General features: G+C 50.5%; 1 protein-coding gene across 5 annotated transcripts in view; it reads right to left on the reverse strand.

Moving 5' to 3' along the window:
- adgre2 (adhesion G protein-coupled receptor E2) overlaps positions 1 to 16070 on the reverse strand; it is a 30877-nt gene extending 14807 nt beyond the window's left edge. Inside the window, exons 1-10 of one of the 5 annotated variants that reach the window (XR_001169053.3) lie at positions 15763 to 16070; positions 12521 to 12901; positions 6740 to 6782; positions 4918 to 5046; positions 3543 to 3683; positions 3112 to 3237; positions 2505 to 2627; positions 2074 to 2196; positions 1182 to 1304; positions 467 to 589 (exon numbers count right to left, since the gene is read on the reverse strand). Coding sequence is in view for 4 of the 5 variants with exons in the window: in XM_004919247.4 (XP_004919304.1) it covers positions 467 to 589; positions 1182 to 1304; positions 2074 to 2196; positions 2505 to 2627; positions 3112 to 3237; positions 3543 to 3683; positions 4918 to 5046; positions 6740 to 6782; positions 12521 to 12838 (1249 nt within the window). In the remaining variant the exon portion in view is untranslated. Of the gene's footprint in view, positions 1 to 466; positions 590 to 1181; positions 1305 to 2073; positions 2197 to 2504; positions 2628 to 3111; positions 3238 to 3542; positions 3684 to 4917; positions 5047 to 6739; positions 6783 to 12520; positions 12960 to 15762 lie in introns of those variants that run through there. The other 4 variants (XM_004919248.4, XM_004919247.4, XM_004919249.4 and 1 more) reach the window with 4 other exon arrangements.
- Positions 16071 to 19502: the final 3432 nt, after the last annotated feature.

Consider the following 19502-nt stretch of genomic DNA (forward strand, 5'->3'; position numbering starts at 1 on the left):
TTAAGAGGGGCCTGGATGAGTTTTTGAACAAGCAGAATATCCAAGGCTATTGTGATACTAATACCTACAGTTAGTACTACTGGTTGTATATATAGTGTATGTATGTGAGTGTATAGTTTGGTTAGTATAGGTTGTGTGCTGGGTTTACTCGGATGGGTTGAACTTGATGGACAATGGTCTTTTTTCAACCCTATGTAACTATGTAACTATGTAAGATGGAGGCAGTAGGACAAGATGGAGACAGTAGGGCAAGATGGAGGCAGTAGGACAAGATGGAGACAGTAGGGCAAGATGGAGACAGTAGGGCAAGATGGAGACAGTAGGGCAAGATGGGGACAGTAGGGCAAGATGGAGACAGTAGGGCAAGATGGGGACAGTAGGGCAAGATGGAGACAGTAGGGCAAGATGGAGACAGAAGAATGGCACCTTTACAGCTAAATCACCATTGCGATGCACAAGTCCTTACCGATACATTGTTTGAGGTCCACATGGAGCTGGAACCCTTTGCGGCACGAGCAACCGTACGAGCCGTCCGTATTCTCGCAAATTTGGGCACATTCCCCATTGGCTGTCTCACACTCATCGATATCTGTGTCGGGACAGGGCAAACATCATTTAGAGCTGACTGGTACCCCTGTTAGTCAACAAAACCCAAAGTGGAGCGATTGGGGGCAATGGGTTCCTCCATTTCTATATGGGCAGTTCTCTGCTGATACATCTGGAACATTCCCTAAGCACCAGAGTTCCTTCTGATACATTGGGCCCAGTGTATCAGAAGTAAAGGATACTTGCCCTGGGGCTATAGGATCAGAGAGGCCTAAGAAGACAGAGGTAGATTTAAGAACAAAGGACATAGTTTATGAGAGAGGTCCAACCTGCAGCCCATCATGGGGTATTGGGAGACCATAGTCAGCTAGTGGGACATTCTTAATTAATTCCCTTCTTCAGTCTGCCTATATTAGCTGGGGCCTCCCTGGAACTCCAGACTGTGGCCCTAGGGGGGTTATGGTTGGTGCAATGACAAAAATTGGGTCTCATTCTCACCAGCATCTCAGATCTGCAAGGGAGGGGTAAATGGGGGTATGTAGCCACTGGCATGGATAGGGAGCTGCCCCGGGTACAAACTCTGCCCCATTCCGGCTCACACAGAGCTGGTACCAAGGTCTCTGAGGGCTGCTCACCGGTGCAGTTCTTGGCATCTTCCTGCAGTAGGTACCCCGGGCGGCACTGGCACCTATAGCTGCCCGCCTGATTCACACACGAATGGGGGCAATCGCCGTTATTCACCGAGCACTCGTCGATGTCTGAGAAACGGGGAGATAACGTAAAAATGTTCCATATTAAAAAAAGACGTATTATCTTAAATAATATAGAATAAAAATTCAATTTCCATATGTGATAGGAGTGGGGAATGCAGGAACGCTCACAGCAGACACAGAACTGCACCTTTTGTACTTGACCACTAGGGATGCTGTTCTATGGCTGTCTATGGAGAATACCAGAGAGGAGGGAAGAGCTATGGCAGCTCCTAAATACATCTGCCGAGTTGAACTGCACATTCTCTGCTTGTGCCCCTGTTATACCCAAGATTCTGTGCCTTTCCCTCAAGGATTCTGCTCTTTCCTACATTGCAGAGAGTGACACCTTCTGGCTAAGTGCAGTACTGCAGGGGTAACATCTAGATAATATTATTACCTTTATCCTTATATTGTTTAGTAACAGACAGGTTTCTGGTACTTTGTGTTTTGTGAGTGTGGGTCATTATTACTGTTTAGGGTACAAACATTGAAGCTTTGAAAGGTGCCGACTGTGCCAGTCTGATGTTGTGTGTAGCGTGGGGCAACTCTCAACTTAAAAAGGAGGAGGGCCAAGACTTTGTCACTATTTTTTTACCCATGGACCCCTTAAAGCATGAAGCCTGGGGCCACTGTGAATATTCCTGCCCTCTACCATGGGGCAGTTCTGTGGGAGGTGCTTATTGGGGAGGCATGGGGTAGGGATGGAAGGCAGTGGAGGCTGATGGGACAGAGATTGGGGAGGATGATGAGGTTTGGTAACGAGGTGCGCCCTCACCAAAGCAGCTGTGCCCATCTCCATTAAACCCCTGGTAACACTGGCAGAAGTAGGATCCAATGATATTTCCACAGTGGGCGTTGGAGTCACAGCCGTGTCCCCCCGACGCGCATTCATTCTCATCTGTGGGCCAATCAGAGGCAGGCAGCAAATTGACATCAGATTAACATAAACCATTGTACATACCCCGCCTCCAGAAATAGAATCATTCCCCTCACTAAACCTCTATTCCAAACCATCCTCTGCCCAAGACTCGGGCACCTAATGCTCTTGGTGCCACCACAGAGCCCAATTTGCCTTCAAAAAGCCTTGGAAAAATATAAACATTACCTTGTAACCATGAGTAATAGCCATTCCTGGCCACTAGGGGGTGCTGGGATGTTGTACCCTCTGGAAACGATCATTTGTTGGACGTGGTCAAAGCCACCTACCTTCACAGTAAGTTCCGTTTCCTCGGAAGCCCGGCTGACACCCGCAGACATAGCTCCCCAACGAGTTCTCACAGACCCCTAGGCCGGAGCAGAGAGACGGATTCTCTGCACATTCATCTATATCTATGGGGGAGAGAAGTGAGAGGGGTTTGTGCCAGACAAGGTCTAGGAGGGTCTAGGAGGGTCTAGGAGGAGACCCCAGAGAGGGGACAACAGGTAGGACACCCCAAAGGGGGTTTTTAAAGGGGAAGTCAATCTCATTGCAAAGCAATTCCCGTCCACTTCTGCTGGAACCTTGGAAGATCAACCTAAAAACTTTCACCCCAAAAATCCCTTGGGTCCGTTGCACTGGTAGTGTAATAAGAGGGGCAGAGTTGGGGGTTGCTAGGATGAACACCCCACATATAATATGAGTAATATTAGTGGTAAGTAGGGAGGTTTGGAATTCGTGCCGAATCCAGGCTTTTTTGGAAGGATTTGGTTTCGCCTGAATCCGCGGTCCCGGTGGTTTCGGATTCGGTTCGGGATTCGGCCGAATCCCTCAGGGTGGGTTCGGGGGTTCGGTGCATCCCTAGTGGTAAGTAAAACATGTCCCAAAAGCACTCACCTACACAGGCCTGTCCTGTCTCCCGAAATCCGGCCTGGCAGCGGCAGCGATAGCTCCCCTCTGTATTGACACACAGGTTCCCCAACTCACGGCGACATTTCTCCTCGAAGGCGCACTCATCGATATCTGCCAGGAACGAAGAGAATCCGTGAGTCCCTACATACGGCGTGGCTCAGGCAGAAGGGTAAGGTCCTGCCACATTGGGTCACAATGTCCTACAGACAGCTGCCTGCCCTCTCCCTGCACTGCTGGTTCTGACTCATTACAACATGGAACAGAAGCCAGCGTAACCAACGTGTAGTAGGAAGCATTGTTGGAACTGGTGAAATTGTTGCAAGAGACAGAAGTAGCAATGCATCTGAAGCATCATCAAGTCCCTTTATATGGATCTTCTGAGAGACCCCTCAGGGCCTTCACAGTCTCCTACTCACCGACACAGCGCTTCCCATCCAGTCCGAATACAAAGCCCGGATCACAGGAGCAAGCGAATGAGCCCAGGGTGTTTCTGCATGAGGAGTGTGGGGGGCAAGCCTGCAGGCCGGTTGCCTCCGCCAACTGGCACTCATCTACGTCTGAGGAACAGACACAAGAGACATCATCAGTTCCTAATGGCGAGGGCAGTGGGGAGGGGCGAGTCATGTATCAATCTCTTTCTAGACCACTCTTCAAATATGGGTCTCTCGTTGGGGCCCAGAATTTCAACATAGCCATGGAAGGCTACCAAGCTTATATGGAAGTAAAAGACTTGGAATTTGAAGAAGACATGGACTTGTTTGTAGAAGAAGGAACCTTCAATGAGATTTGACAAATGTGTATAGATATATGCAAGAACAATAAAGAGATGTCTCAAAAATATCCCTTTATATTTAGAACCATTCTGAAGGCACAGGGTCCCCCCTTGTGAGAAGAGGCCAGGAGAAGTCAGGAATACTTGAAGGAGAAGGAAAGTCATTTTGGCATTTTACTGCATAAATTTGCAAATTGCTAAATAAAGTCATAGGTATAGACCTCAATCTGGGTCTGATCCAGCTCGGTGGCAGATAATAATAAGGGCTTTTATGGACCCAACGTAGGAGGCGCTCAGTTAGAGAGACTTGGATCTTCAAACAATAGTCATTTAGACTTTCCTTCTCTCCTATGACCACCACCTCACTCTACTGACTCCACCACTTCCCTACTTGCACCTCATTCACCCTCTGTGCTACACGTGCAACCTAAGCAGGAAGAAGACATATGGGCAATAGGTGCTCCCTGTTCATTGTTGAAACATAAGTAGAATTAGTGGGGTGATCAAGGAACCATGGGTCGGCTGAGTCAATGTCTTGAGAAGCATCCAAGGACCCAGGTAGTGTTACTGGTGGATTGAAGATATGCCATTGCCAAAGTAACACTAGCTGGGGCCTCTGATGGTTCCCTGTTCAATTCCTGCTAAATAATGGGACAAGTCAGAACCATTTTTGTATGTAGCAGCGTAGCTAGACCTAGAACGTAGGTGGCTCTGTGGGCACAGACAATTTTATATTTCATCACAAATGAGAAACTGCCTTCTAAAGGGGCCAATTAACAGTCCTGCAGAACCAATAGAGCTTGTGGGATTGAGAAATGTTTTGGTACTTGAGGAGATAGATCATTAGGGAGAAGGAGGAGGCAAAGTGCCACGATGTACATCAAGACCATAGAGTTCTATGTTCTAGAGTTCTAGTCCAAATTCTCTTTATACTGTGACCCATACCATTCCAATTTAAAAGAGCCTAAAGAAGTGAGTCTTGTAGTGGATTATTTACTAAATTCAATAATGTTCTTTACCCTCACACCCATTTGGACCTCTAAGGAAGCCCCGGAGGCAGCGGCACAGGTAGGAACCCACAGTGTTGGTGCAGTTGGAGTATAACCCGCAGGGGGGCTCTGGACCCGCACATTCATCCACATCTGCAACTGAACAAATGGTAGAAATTAACACTTGCCCAGATTGCACCATGGGGCCCATCATTATAGATCTAGTAACCCATAGCAACCCTTGAGATGTTTGCTTTTAAACAGGCCACTAGCAGATTCTCCTTGCCGATTGGTTGCTGTGGGTATCTAAGAGCTGCAAACTTACCCCAATAGTCCCCTCACCCATAAACCCCTGGTATCACTAGAGAAAGACTTCTGGTTGTTGCTACTTTCTACTACAACATATTTTCCTTGAGGCCTGGCACCGGCACAGCCACAGTGATGAATATTCCTTTACTGAGAGATTTATTTCCATAACTGACGTTTCATATTTTTAATATTCTTGGCTGGTTTCATTACAAATTTTATTACTTTGTGCAGACAATGAGAACTTGACCTGACTGAGTATGTCACCATGTCCTGTTCTAGCAACACCCACGGATCTCCAGCAGGAAGTCACCCCCACACAGGGTTCTCTTCCCCCTGCAACTTCTAACATGTGGGGCGGGGTCTCTAACTGGGGGCAAACCCAGTACAACTAGTAATCTGACATGTGGGGCGGGGTCTCTAACTGGGGGAAAACCCAGTACAACTAGTAATCTGACATGTGGGGCGGGGTCTATAACTGGGACAAACAGAGACACAATCTAGTACAACTAGTAATCTGACATGTGGGGTGGGGTCTCTAACTGGGGGCAAGAAGGCACAATCTAGTACAACTAGTAATCTGACACGTGGGGCGGGGTCTCTAACGGGGGGCAAGAAGGCACAATCTAGTACAACTAGTAATCTGACACATGGGGCGGGGTCTCTAACTGGGGGCAAGAAGGCACAATCTAGTACAACTAGTAATCTGACACGTGGGGCGGGTTCTCTAACTGGGGGCAAGAAGGCACAATCTAGTACAACTAGTAATCTGACACGTGGGGCGGGTTCTCTAACTGGGGGCAAGAAGGCACAATCTAGTACAACTAGTAATCTGACACGTGGGGCGGGTTCTCTAACTGGGGGCAAGAAGGCACAATCTAGTACAACTAGTAATCTGACACGTGGGGCGGGGTCTCTAACTGGGGGCAAGAAGGCACAATCTACTACAACTAGTAATCTGACACGTGGGGCGGGTTCTCTAACGGGGGGCAAGAAGGCACAATCTAGTACAACTAGTAATCTGACACATGGGGCGGGGTCTCTAACGGGGGGCAAGAAGGCACAATCTAGTACAACTAGTAATCTGACACGTGGGGTGGGGTCTCTACCTGGGGGCAAGAAGGCACAATCTAGTACAACTAGTAATCTGACATGTGGGGCGGGTTCTCTAACTGGGGGCAAGAAGGCACAATCTAGTACAACTAGTAATCTGACACGTGGGGTGGGGTCTCTAACTGGGGGCAAGAAGGCACAATCTAGTACAACTAGTAATCTGACACGTGGGGCGGGTTCTCTAACTGGGGGCAAGAAGGCACAATCTACTACAACTAGTAATCTAACACGTGGGGTTTCTTTATATAGTGCTGCACTCGGCCCCTGGGGGATAATAACAAATGGGTAAAGCTCGTCTCACTAACAGTGATTGTGGCCCCTGTATCTACTTTGGCCTGTAGCCCCTCCCCTCAATCCCTGGTCCCCTATGATGTCATTTAACACTGAATTTTGATTTTCTTATTATATAAAAGTAACTTGACATTTTTCTTACCTGAATTTGGGGAGCTGCTGGAATCAGCCTTGCCACCCGAGGTCTGGAAAATAAAAGAGTCTTAATGACCTACTGGGGCCCCCCAAAACTGCCATCATACACACACACCCCAATGAACTCCCCTCAAGCCCCCGATAAGATTGGTCAAAGCTAATCCATGCCATAGAACCCCCAGAGAGGTGGCACCGCTGTGCATCATGGTCATTTGCTCTCCTAGCTACAAAAGTAACCCCACCTTGAGGGTCAGTTAGGGTGAGATTTGGGGGGCATGGTCATTTGCTCTCCTAGCTACAAAAGTAACCCCACCTTGAGGGTCAGTTAAAGTGAGATTTGGGGGCCTTGGCCATTTGCTCTCCTAGCTACAAAAGTAACCCCACCTTGAGGGTCAGTTAGGGTGAGATTTGGGGGGCATGGTCATTTGCTCTCCTAGCTACAAAAGTAACCCCACCTTGAGGGTCAGTTAGGGTGAGATTTGGGGGGCATGGTCATTTGCTCTCCTAGCTACAAAAGTAACCCCACCTTGAGGGTCAGTTAAGGTGAGATTTGGGGGGCATGGTCATTTGCTCTCCTAGCTACAAAAGTAACCCCACCTTGAGGGTCAGTTAAAGTGAGATTTGGGGGGCATGGCCATTTGCTCTCCTAGCTACAAAAGTAACCCCACCTTGAGGGTCAGTTAAGGTGAGATTTGGGGGGCATGGCCATTTGCTCTCCTAGCTACAAAAGTAACCCCACCTTGAGGGTCAGTTAGGGTGAGATTTGGGGGGCATGGCCATTTGCTCTCCTAGCTACAAAAGTAACCCCACCTGGAGGGTCAGTTAAGGTGAGATTTGGGGGGCATGGTCATTTGCTCTCCTAGCTACAAAAGTAACCCCACCTTGAGGGTCAGTTAAAGTGAGATTTGGGGGGCATGGCCATTTGCTCTCCTAGCTACAAAAGTAACCCCACCTTGAGGGTCAGTTAAGGTGAGATTTGGGGGGCATGGCCATTTGCTCTCCTAGCTACAAAAGTAACCCCACCTTGAGGGTCAGTTAAAGTGAGATTTGGGGGGCATGGCCATTTGCTCTCCTAGCTACAAAAGTAACCCCACCTTGAGGGTCAGTTAAGGTGAGATTTGGGGGGCATGGTCATTTGCTCTCCTAGCTACAAAAGTAACCCCACCTTGAGGGTCAGTTAAAGTGAGATTTGGGGGGCATGGCCATTTGCTCTCCTAGCTACAAAAGTAACCCCACCTTGAGGGTCAGTTAAGGTGAGATTTGGGGGGCATGGCCATTTGCTCTCCTAGCTACAAAAGTAACCCCACCTTGAGGGCCAGTTAGGGTGAGATTAGGGGGCATGGTCATTTGCTCTGCTAGCTACAAAAGTAACCCCACCTTGAGGGTCAGTTAGGGTGAGATTTTGGGGGCATGGCCATTTGCTCTCCTAGCTACAAAAGTAACCCCACCTTGAGGGTCAGTTAAAGTGAGATTTGGGGGGCATGGCCATTTGCTCTCCTAGCTACAAAAGTAACCCCACCTTGAGGGTCAGTTAAAGTGAGATTTGGGGGGCATGGCCATTTGCTCTCCTAGCTACAAAAGTAACCCCACCTTGAGGGTCAGTTAAAGTGAGATTTGGGGGGCATGGCCATTTGCTCTCCTAGCTACAAAAGTAACCCCACCTTGAGGGTCAGTTAAGGTGAGATTTGGGGGGCATGGCCATTTGCTCTCCTAGCTACAAAAGTAACCCCACCTTGAGGGTCAGTTAAAGTGAGATTTGGGGGGCAGGGCCATTTGCTCTGCTAGCTACAAAAGTAACCCCACCTTGAGGGTCAGTTAGGGTGAGATTAGGGGGGCATGGTCATTTGCTCTCCTAGCTACAAAAGTAACCCCACCTTGAGGGTCAGTTAAGGTGAGATTTGGGGGGCATGGCCATTTGCTCTGCTAGCTACAAAAGTAACCCCACCTTGAGGGTCAGTTAAAGTGAGATTTGGGGGGCATGGCCATTTGCTCTCCTAGCTACAAAAGTAACCCCACCTTGAGGGTCAGTTAAAGTGAGATTTGGGGGGCATGGCCATTTGCTCTCCTAGCTACAAAAGTAACCCCACCTTGAGGGTCAGTTAAAGTGAGATTTGGGGGGCATGGCCATTTGCTCTCCTAGCTACAAAAGTAACCCCACCTTGAGGGTCAGTTAGGGTGAGATTAGGGGGGCATGGTCATTTACTCTACTTGCTACAAAAGAAACCCCACCTTGAGGGTCAGTTAGGGTGAGATTAGGGGGGCATGGTCATTTGCTCTCCTAGCTACAAAAGTAACCCCACCTTAAGGGTCAGTTAAGGTGAGATTTGGGGGGCATGGCCATTTGCTTTGCTAGCTACAAAAGTAACCCCACCTTGAGGGTCAGTTAGGGTGAGATTAGGGGGGCATGGTCATTTGCTCTCCTAGCTACAAAAGAAACCCCACCTTGAGGGTCAGTTAAGGTGAGATTTGGGGGGCATGGCCATTTGCTCTGCTAGCTACAAAAGTAACCCCACCTTGAGGGTCAGTTAGGGTGAGATTAGGGGGGCATGGTCATTTGCTCTCCTAGCTACAAAAGTAACCCCACCTTGAGGGTCAGTTAGGGTGAGATTTGGGGGGCATGGTCATTTGCTCTCCTAGTTACAAAAGTAACCCCACCTTGAGGGCCAGTTAGGGTGATATTTGGGGGGCATGGCCATTTGCTCTCCTAGTTACAAAAGTAACCCCACCTTGAGGGTCAGTTAAGGTGAGATTTGGGGGCCTTGGCCATTTGCTCTCCTAGCTACAAAAGTAACCCCACCTTGAGGGTCAGTTAGGGTGAGATTTGGGGGGCATGGCCATTTGCTCTGCTAGCTACAAAAGTAACCCCACCTTGAGGGTCAGTTAGGGTGAGATTAGGGGGGCATGGTCATTTGCTCTCCTAGCTACAAAAGTAACCCCACCTTGAGGGTCAGTTAAGGTGAGATTTGGGGGGCATGGCCATTTGCTCTGCTAGCTACAAAAGTAACCCCACCTTGAGGGTCAGTTAGGGTGAGATTAGGGGGGCATGGTCATTTGCCCTCCTAGCTACAAAAGAAACCCCACCTTGAGGGTCAGTTAAGGTGAGATTTGGGGGGCATGGCCATTTGCTCTGCTAGCTACAAAAGTAACCCCACCTTGAGGGTCAGTTAGGGTGAGATTAGGGGGGCATGGTCATTTGCTCTCCTAGCTACAAAAGTAACCCCACCTTGAGGGTCAGTTAGGGTGAGATTAGGGGGGCATGGTCATTTGCTCTCCTAGCTACAAAAGTAACCCCACCCTGAGGGTCAGTTAGGGTGAGATTTGGGGGGCATGGTCATTTGCTCTCCTAGTTACAAAAGTAACCCCACCTTGAGGGTCAGTTAGGGTGAGATTAGGGGGGCATGGTCATTTGCTCTCCTAGCTACAAAAGTAACCCCACCCTGAGGGTCAGTTAGGGTGAGATTTGGGGGGCATGGTCATTTGCTCTCCTAGCTACAAAAGTAACCCCACCTTGAGGGTCAGTTAGGGTGAGATTTGGGGGGCATGGTCATTTGCTCTCCTAGTTACAAAATAACCCCACCTTGAGGGCCAGTTAGGGTGAGATTTGGGGGCCTTGGCCATTTGCTCTCCTAGCTACAAAAGTAACCCCACCTTGAGGGTCAGTTAGGGTGAGATTTGGGGGGCATGGCCATTTGCTCTCCTAGCTACAAAAGTAACCCCACCTTGAGGGTCAGTTAAAGTGAGATTTGGGGGGCATGGTCATTTGCTCTCCTAGCTACAAAAGTAACCCCACCTTGAGGGTCAGTTAGGGTGAGATTTGGGGGGCATGGCCATTTGCTCTGCTAGCTACAAAAGTAACCCCACCTTGAGGGTCAGTTAGGGTGAGATTAGGGGGGCATGGTCATTTGCTCTCCTAGCTACAAAAGTAACCCCACCTTGAGGGTCAGTTAAGGTGAGATTTGGGGGGCATGGCCATTTGCTCTGCTAGCTACAAAAGTAACCCCACCTTGAGGGCCAGTTAGGGTGAGATTAGGGGGGCATGGTCATTTGCTCTCCTAGCTACAAAAGAAACCCCACCTTGAGGGTCAGTTAAGGTGAGATTTGGGGGGCATGGCCATTTGCTCTGCTAGCTACAAAAGTAACCCCACCTTGAGGGTCAGTTAGGGTGAGATTAGGGGGGCATGGTCATTTGCTCTCCTAGCTACAAAAGTAACCCCACCTTGAGGGTCAGTTAGGGTGAGATTAGGGGGGCATGGTCATTTGCTCTCCTAGTTACAAAAGTAACCCCACCTTGAGGGCCAGTTAGGGTGATATTTGGGGGGCATGGCCATTTGCTCTCCTAGTTACAAAAGTAACCCCACCTTGAGGGTCAGTTAGGGTGAGATTTGGGGGGCATGGTCATTTGCTCTCCTAGTTACAAAAGTAACCCCACCTTGAGGGCCAGTTAGGGTGATATTTGGGGGGCATGGCCATTTGCTCTCCTAGTTACAAAAGTAACCCCACCTTGAGGGTCAGTTAGGGTGAGATTTGGGGGGCATGGCCATTTGCTCTCCTAGTTACAAAAGTAACCCCACCTTGAGGGTCAGTTAGGGTGAGATTTGGGGGGCATGGTCATTTGCTCTCCTAGCTACAAAAGTAACCCCACCTTGAGGGCCAGTTAGGGTGAGATTAGGGGGGCATGGCCATTTGCTCTGCTAGCTACAAAAGTAACCCCACCTTGAGGGCCAGTTAGGGTGAGATTAGGGGGGCATGGCAATTTGCTCTGCTAGCTACAAAAGTAACCCCACCTTGAGGGCCAGTTAGGGTGAGATTTGGGGGGCATGGTCATTTGCTCTCCTAGTTACAAAAGTAACCCCACCTTGAGGGCCAGTTAGGGTGAGATTTGGGGGGCATGGCCATTTGCTCTCCTAGCTACAAAAGTAACCCCACCTTGAGGGCCAGTTAGGGTGAGATTAGGGGTGGATATATATTTGCTCCCCCACATATATTCGTGGGACTGATTCTACAGGAACAGTTTCCTATATCTGTACCCCTAACATGACCTAAGCGGAACCCTGGCCAAAGGCCGACCCAAGGTGCTTGAACTGAGTCTGGCAACCTCTGCCCCGGGGTATTAGTCTTATTCTTTAGCTGAATTATTAATACAAAATACTGCACACAAACCAAGGGGAATGCCCTGCTCATTAATCATACCATGGGTGATATGTGGGCACAGAAAAGTTTGGGGTCCCCAGTGGTGCCCACCTAGCAGATCATTTCCCAGTGTATTCAATAGGAAACGGGATAAAGGGTGTTTTAACTTTAGTATTATCATTTGCGATCGGTCTTCAGTTTCAGCAGTTATTTGGTTGCTAGGGTCCAAGTTACCTTAGCAACCAGAAAGTGGTTTGGATGAGAGAATCGAATATAACTAGGAGAGGGGACTGAATAGAAAAGAAAGTTACAATAAGTAACAATAACAATAAAACTGGAGCCTCACAGAGCAATAGGGTTTGGCTGCCGGGGTCAGTGACCCCCATTTGAAAGCTGCAAAGAGTCGGAAGAAGAAGGGAAATAATTAAAAAACTATAAGAAATAAATAATGAAGACCAATTAAAAAGTTGCTTGGAATTAGCTCCTATTAGCTCTTGCAGTGGAGTATGTCTGGGAAAAATGTATAGTGGATATAGTAACATGTAGTTACAGGGACAGTCACTCCCCATTCTCCTATGAACTATTGCATTCTGGGAGTTGTAGTAGAACAGCAATGGTACTTACCTTAGAATCTCTCTCTAAGTGCAATCGGACTCACCTGGACTCCTAGAGGCTTTGCAGTTTTCAGAGCAGGATTACCCACAGTTCCGTGGGGCAGGTCCCCTGTGCCCTGCTGGGCTACCCCTGAGTTTGGTTGGTTGCCATGTTCAGTTGCAGTGAGTGGCTGGGCCCCACGATTAAATCCTAGCCCAGGAGTTGGCGGCCGGATCCCAGACAGAACAGTAGATTTCCCTGGTTCTGGTTGATGTGGGCCAGGTACTGAGGGCCCGGCATTACGGGGCGGCTGCTCCGGCACAGACTGGGAGCCATAACATGTGAGAAGAAGCAGCACAAATAGAGTGAGACTGAGCCTCATGTTTAGACTTGATGTTCCCTGAGCCGAGGGGTCTCCGGCAGCGTCTCCTCCCCACCTTCCTACCTGCAGGCAACACAATGGGACAAGAATGTGAGATAAACAACCCCCCCCCCCTGGGGTGGAGAATCCCTCCGACAAGTCCCTCCATGTCCCAGTGCAATGGGAACCATCTCCTGAGCAATGGCATTAGCCCAAGGCTTGGGGGGGCCCCAGAATGGGAGAGACAGACAGAGGGGCCCCAGAATGGGAGAGGCAGACAGAGGGGCCCCAGAATGGGAGAGACAGACAGAGGGGCCCCAGAATGGGAGAGGCAGACAGAGGGGCCCCAGAATGGGAGAGACAGACAGAATGGCTCCAGAATGGGAGAGACAGACAGAAAGGCCCCAGAATGGGAGAGACAGACAGAAAGGCCCCAGAATGGGAGAGACAGACAGAAAGGCCCCAGAATGGGAGAGGCAGACAGAGGGGCCCCAGAATGGGAGAGACAGACAGAGGGGCCCCAGAATGGGAGAGACAGACAGAGGGGCCCCAGAATGGGAGAGACAGACAGAAAGGCCCCAGAATGGGAGAGGCAGACAGAGGGGCCCCAGAATGGGAGAGACAGACAGAACGGCCCCAGAATGGGAGAGACAGACAGAGGGGCCCCAGAATGGGAGAGACAGACAGAGGGGCCCCAGAATGGGAGAGACAGACAGAACGGCCCCAGAATGGGAGAGACAGACAGAGGGGCCCCAGAATGGGAGAGACAGACAGAGGGGCCCCAGAATTTGAGAGGCAGACAGAAAGGCCCCAGAATGGGAGAGACAGACTGAGGGGCCCCAGAATGGGAGAGGCAGACAGAAAGGCCCCAGAATGGGAGAGGCAGACAGAGGGGCCCCAGAATGGGAGAGGCAGACAGAGGGGCCCCAGAATGGGAGAGACAGACAGAAAGGCCCCAGAATGGGAGAGGCAGACAGAGGGCCCCCAGAATGGGAGAGACAGACAGAGGGGCCCCAGAATGGGAGAGGCAGACAGAGGGGCCCCAGAATGGGAGAGGCAGACAGAGGGGCCCCAGAATGGGAGAGACAGACAGAGGGGCCCCAGAATGGGAGAGGCAGACAGAGGGGCCCCAGAATGGGAGAGACAGACAGAAAGGCTCCAGAATGGGAGAGACAGACAGAAAGGCCCCAGAATGGGAGAGACAGACAGAAAGGCCCCAGAATGGGAGAGACAGACAGAAAGGCCCCAGAATGGGAGAGGCAGACAGAGGGGCCCCAGAATGGGAGAGACAGACAGAGGGGCCCCAGAATGGGAGAGGCAGACAGAGGGGCCCCAGAATGGGAGAGACAGACAGAAAGGCCCCAGAATGGGAGAGACAGACAGAGGGGCCCCAGAATGGGAGAGACAGACAGAAAGGCCCCAGAATGGGAGAGGCAGACAGAGGGGCCCCAGAATGGGAGAGACAGACAGAAAGGCCCCAGAATGGGAGAGGCAGACAGAAAGGCCCCAGAATGGGAGAGGCAGACAGAGGGGCCCCAGAATGGGAGAGACAGACAGAAAGGCCCCAGAATGGGAGAGGCAGACAGAGGGGCCCCAGAATGGGAGAGACAGACAGAAAGGCCCCAGAATGGGAGAGACAGACAGAGGGGCCCCAGAATGGGAGAGACAGACAGAGGGGCCCCAGAATGGGAGAGACAGACAGAGGGGCCCCAGAATGGGAGAGACAGACAGAAAGGCCCCAGAATGGGAGAGGCAGACAGAAAGGCCCCAGAATGGGAGAGGCAGACAGAGGGGCCCCAGAATGGGAGAGACAGACAGAAAGGCCCCAGAATGGGAGAGGCAGACAGAGGGGCCCCAGAATGGGAGAGACAGACAGAAAGGCCCCAGAATGGGAGAGACAGACAGAGGGGCCCCAGAATGGGAGAGACAGACAGAGGGGCCCCAGAATGGGAGAGACAGACAGAGGGGCCCCAGAATTTGAGAGGCAGACAGAAAGGCCCCAGAATGGGAGAGACAGACTGAGGGGCCCCAGAATGGGAGAGGCAGACAGAAAGGCCCCAGAATGGGAGAGGCAGACAGAGGGGCCCCAGAATGGGAGAGGCAGACAGAGGGGCCCCAGAATGGGAGAGACAGACAGAAAGGCCCCAGAATGGGAGAGGCAGACAGAGGGCCCCCAGAATGGGAGAGGCAGACAGAGGGGCCCCAGAATGGGCAAGACATACAAAGGGGCCCCAGAATGAGAGTGACAGACAGAGGGGCCCCAGAATGGGAGAGGCAGACAGAGGGCCCCCAGAATGGGAGAGGCAGACAGAGGGGCCCCAGAATGGGCAAGACATACAAAGGGGCCCCAGAATGAGAGTGACAGACAGAGGGGCCCCAGAATGGGGGAGACAGACAGAGGGGCCCCAGAATGGGAGAGACAGACACAGGGGCCCCAGAATGGGAGAGGCAGACTGAGGGGCCCCAGAATGGGAGAGACAGACACAGGGGCCCCAGAATGGGAGAGACAGACTGAGGGGCCCCAGAATGGGAGAGACAGACAGAGGGGCCCCAGAATGGGAGAGACAGACTGAGGGGCCCCAGAATGGGAGAGGCAGACAGAGGGGCCCCAGAATGGGAGAGACAGACACAGGGGCCCCAGAATGGGAGAGACAGACTGAGGGGCCCCAGAATGGGAGAGACAGACTGAGGGGCCCCAGAATGGGAGAGACAGACTGAGGGGCCCCAGAATGGGAGAGACAGACTGAGGGGCCCCAGAATGGGAGAGACAGACACAGGGGCCCCAGAATGGGAGAAACAGACAGAATGGCCCCAGAATGGGAGAGACAGACAGAGGGGCCCCAGAATGGGAGAGACAGACAGAGGGGCCCCAGAATGGGAGAGACAGACAGAGGGGCCCCAGAATGGGAGAGACAGAGCTGACAGTACAGTACTAAAGGTCTCACCCACACACTGTGCAACTGAATGGGAAGATAATAAATCCAATCCAGAAAGTACTAAATCCGCTAACAAGATCCAGTCCAAATTGTGTGCAGATTCAGTGCTGATCCCAGAGTGCTCCACCAATGAATAAAGCCTCACAGATCCCAGTTAATCCCAGATTCCTGGCTGATCCCACAGAATCCCATAGCGATAGAAGAGATTAGGGGGCAGATCACACACAATGCAATTTGTATCTCAGAGAATCGCGTGCCCAGTGACACAGAATCCAGTCACTGAATCAGATCAGATCCCCAAGAATCTAATGCAGATTTAATACAATCCAGTTGCAAAACCTCCCTGCACCCACATCTCCCCATATCTCCCACATCTCCCCATATCTCCCACATCTCCCCCACATCTCCCCCACCCCTCTCAGCTCTTCCCATGCCCTAAAGCTGCAGTTTCCCAGGGCTGCCCCCCCCCCCCCCCCCCCCGGGGAAGGGAAACTGCAACAGTCTGTAATTATAGGGCCGGGGGGAGCAGAGATTATTTACATTTCCTCAAGAGTCACAGCCATTGGCTAATGGGGCAAATACAGTGAGACCCACCCATGGGAAACACTTCCCCTGCACATTCTGTCTGCGCAGATTTCCCAATATTACACCCCCCCCCGCATTCTGTCACAGTGGCACAGATCCTATCTGATCCCCCCCATTGTAAGCAGCAGTCCTGCCCTGCTTTATGGCTGAGATTCTAGCTATCTGTATAACAGAGCATTCTGTCACAGTGGCACAGATCCTATCTGATCCCCCCATTGTAAGCAGCAGTCCTGCCCTGCTTTATGGCTGAGATTCTAGCTATCTGTATAACAGAGCATTCTGTCACAGTGGCACAGATCCTATCTGATCCCCCCCATTGTAAGCAGCAGTCCTGCCCTGCTTTATGGCTGAGATTCTAGCTATCTGTGTAACAGAGCATTCTGTCACAGTGGCACAGATCCTATCTGATCCCCCCATTGTAAGCAGCAGTCCTGCCCTGCTTTATGGCTGAGATTCTAGCTATCTGTATAACAGAGCAATCTGTCACAGTGGCACAGATCCTATCTGATCCCCCCATTGTAAGCAGCAGTCCTGCCCTGCTTTATGGCTGAGATTCTAGCTATCTGTATAACAGAGCATTCTGTCACAGTGGCACAGATCCTATCTGATCCCCCCCCCATTGTAAGCAGCAGTCCTGCCCTGCTTTATGGCTGAGATTCTAGCTATCTGTATAACAGAGCAATCTGTCACAGTGGCACAGATCCTATCTGATCCCCCCCATTGTAAGCAGCAGTCCTGCCCTGCTTTATGGCTGAGATTCTAGCTATCTGTATAACAGAGCATTCTGTCACAGTGGCACAGATCCTATCTGATCCCCCCATTGTAAGCAGCAGTCCTGCCCTGCTTTATGGCTGAGATTCTAGCTATCTGTATAACAGAGCATTCTGTCACAGTGGCACAGATCCTATCTGATCCCCCCCATTGTAAGCAGCAGTCCTGCCCTGCTTTATGGCTGAGATTCTAGCTATCTGTATAACAGAGCATTCTGTCACAGTGGCACAGATCCTATCTGATCCCCCCATTGTAAGCAGCAGTCCTGCCCTGCTTTATGGCTGAGATTCTAGCTATCTGTATAACAGAGCATTCTGTCACAGTGGCACAGATCCTATCTGACCCCCCCCCCCCCATTGTAAGCAGCAGTCCTGCCCTGCTTTATGGCTGAGATTCTAGCTATCTGTATAACAGAGCATTCTGTCACAGTGGCACAGATCCTATCTGATCCCCCCCCCATTGTAAGCAGCAGTCCTGCCCTGCTTTATGGCTGAGATTCTAGCTATCTGTATAACAGAGCATTCTGTCACAGTGGCACAGATCCTATCTGATCCCCCCATTGTAAGCAGCAGTCCTGCCCTGCTTTATGGCTGAGATTCTAGCTATCTGTATAACAGAGCATTCTGTCACAGTGGCACAGATCCTATCTGACCCCCCCCCCCCATTGTAAGCAGCAGTCCTGCCCTGCTTTATGGCTGAGATTCTAGCTATCTGTATAACAGAGCATTCTGTCACAGTGGCACAGATCCTATCTGATCCCCCCCCCATTGTAAGCAGCAGTCCTGCCCTGCTTTATGGCTGAGATTCTAGCTATCTGTATAACAGAGCATTCTGTCACAGTGGCACAGATCCTATCTGATCCCCCCATTGTAAGCAGCAGTCCTGCCCTGCTTTATGGCTGAGATTCTAGCTATCTGTATAACAGAGCATTCTGTCACAGTGGCACAGATCCTATCTGATCCCCCCCCATTGTAAGCAGCAGTCCTGCCCTGCTTTATGGCTGAGATTCTAGCTATCTGTATAACAGAGCATTCTGTCACAGTGGCACAGATCCTATCTGATCCCCCCATTGTAAGCAGCAGTCCTGCCCTGCTTTATGGCTGAGATTCTAGCTATCTGTATAACAGAGCATTCTGTCACAGTGGCACAGATCCTATCTGATCCCCCCATTGTAAGCAGCAGTCCTGCCCTGCTTTATGGCTGAGATTCTAGCTATCTGTATAACAGAGCATTCTGTCACAGTGGCACAGATCCTATCTGATCCCCCCATTGTAAGCAGCAGTCCTGCCCTGCTTTATGGCTGAGATTCTAGCTATCTGTATAACAGAGCATTCTGTCACAGTGGCACAGATCCTATCTGATCCCCCCATTGTAAGCAGCAGTCCTGCCCTGCTTTATGGCTGAGATGTCACAGCCCGCCCCCTGACATCATGGCCCGCCCCCCCTGCCCAGGGCCCCAGAGAGGTAGCACCCCTAGCCACAAACCATGCACCCCAATGACTGCAATGCCAAAGATAAACATCGTTAGAGGCTAATTAATTGCTTCATCTCGTTCATTCTGCTGCAGAGAGAGAAAGATACAACTTGAATTGGTTGATGGTTTGGGCTGTATTCCACTAAAACAGCGACTCTTCTCTATAACGCTTCTATAGGAATGATGGGTAAATATTTATTTTGGTTTTATTTATGAATCTTTCTTTTGGTTGTCCCCACTATAATTTTGTTTTTAAAGCTTATATATTACGTTTATGTCTTTGGGTATGAAGAACACGAAGCAGCAGTTCACGTGTCTCCTGTATAAACGAACTCCCTCCACGTGGACCGTGAGTGATGTTGGAAGAAGGATTAATTGGAAGTGCGTTGTTGGTGGCGTCTCCGCAGGGCTCTGGGTCAGGAATCACAAGTAACAATGAGATATCGGGCTGTGGGCATATTGTCTCTGAGCAGCCACTGGAGACAGAACATTATTTGCCCTGGAGGAGTCTGACCTGTTCTATCTCTTCCCCAGTCTTGGAGGGTTTCCAGCCCAGAGAGGAATCATTCATTTGGAACCCAGTAACTGCTCTCTGAGTGGCTCTTAGAGACACTAACATGATCGGGAATCATTGGGAGCTGAAACCATGTCTTGTTTTTCTTTGGGAATTAAACCCCACCATCCCCTTTATGGGTTTCCAAATCCCCCTTAACTCAACAACATATCTACCAACATAAACATATCATTCTTACTCTTGTCCTATCAGAGACTGAAGGAGCATCCAGGGGAGTACATAGGTACTCGCCCCAAAGTCTATATGGCTCTTGCATTCAGCCCCCCAAAGGGAACCAGCTGTGTAGCTTGAGGTGTAGACTTGTTTATGGGTAACTAAAAAGTCCACCCACCCCTTAATGTACTG

The sequence above is a fragment of the Xenopus tropicalis genome, chromosome 6 (genome assembly GCF_000004195.4).
Source record: "Xenopus tropicalis strain Nigerian chromosome 6, UCB_Xtro_10.0, whole genome shotgun sequence".
Taxonomy (NCBI): Eukaryota; Metazoa; Chordata; class Amphibia; order Anura; family Pipidae; genus Xenopus; species Xenopus tropicalis.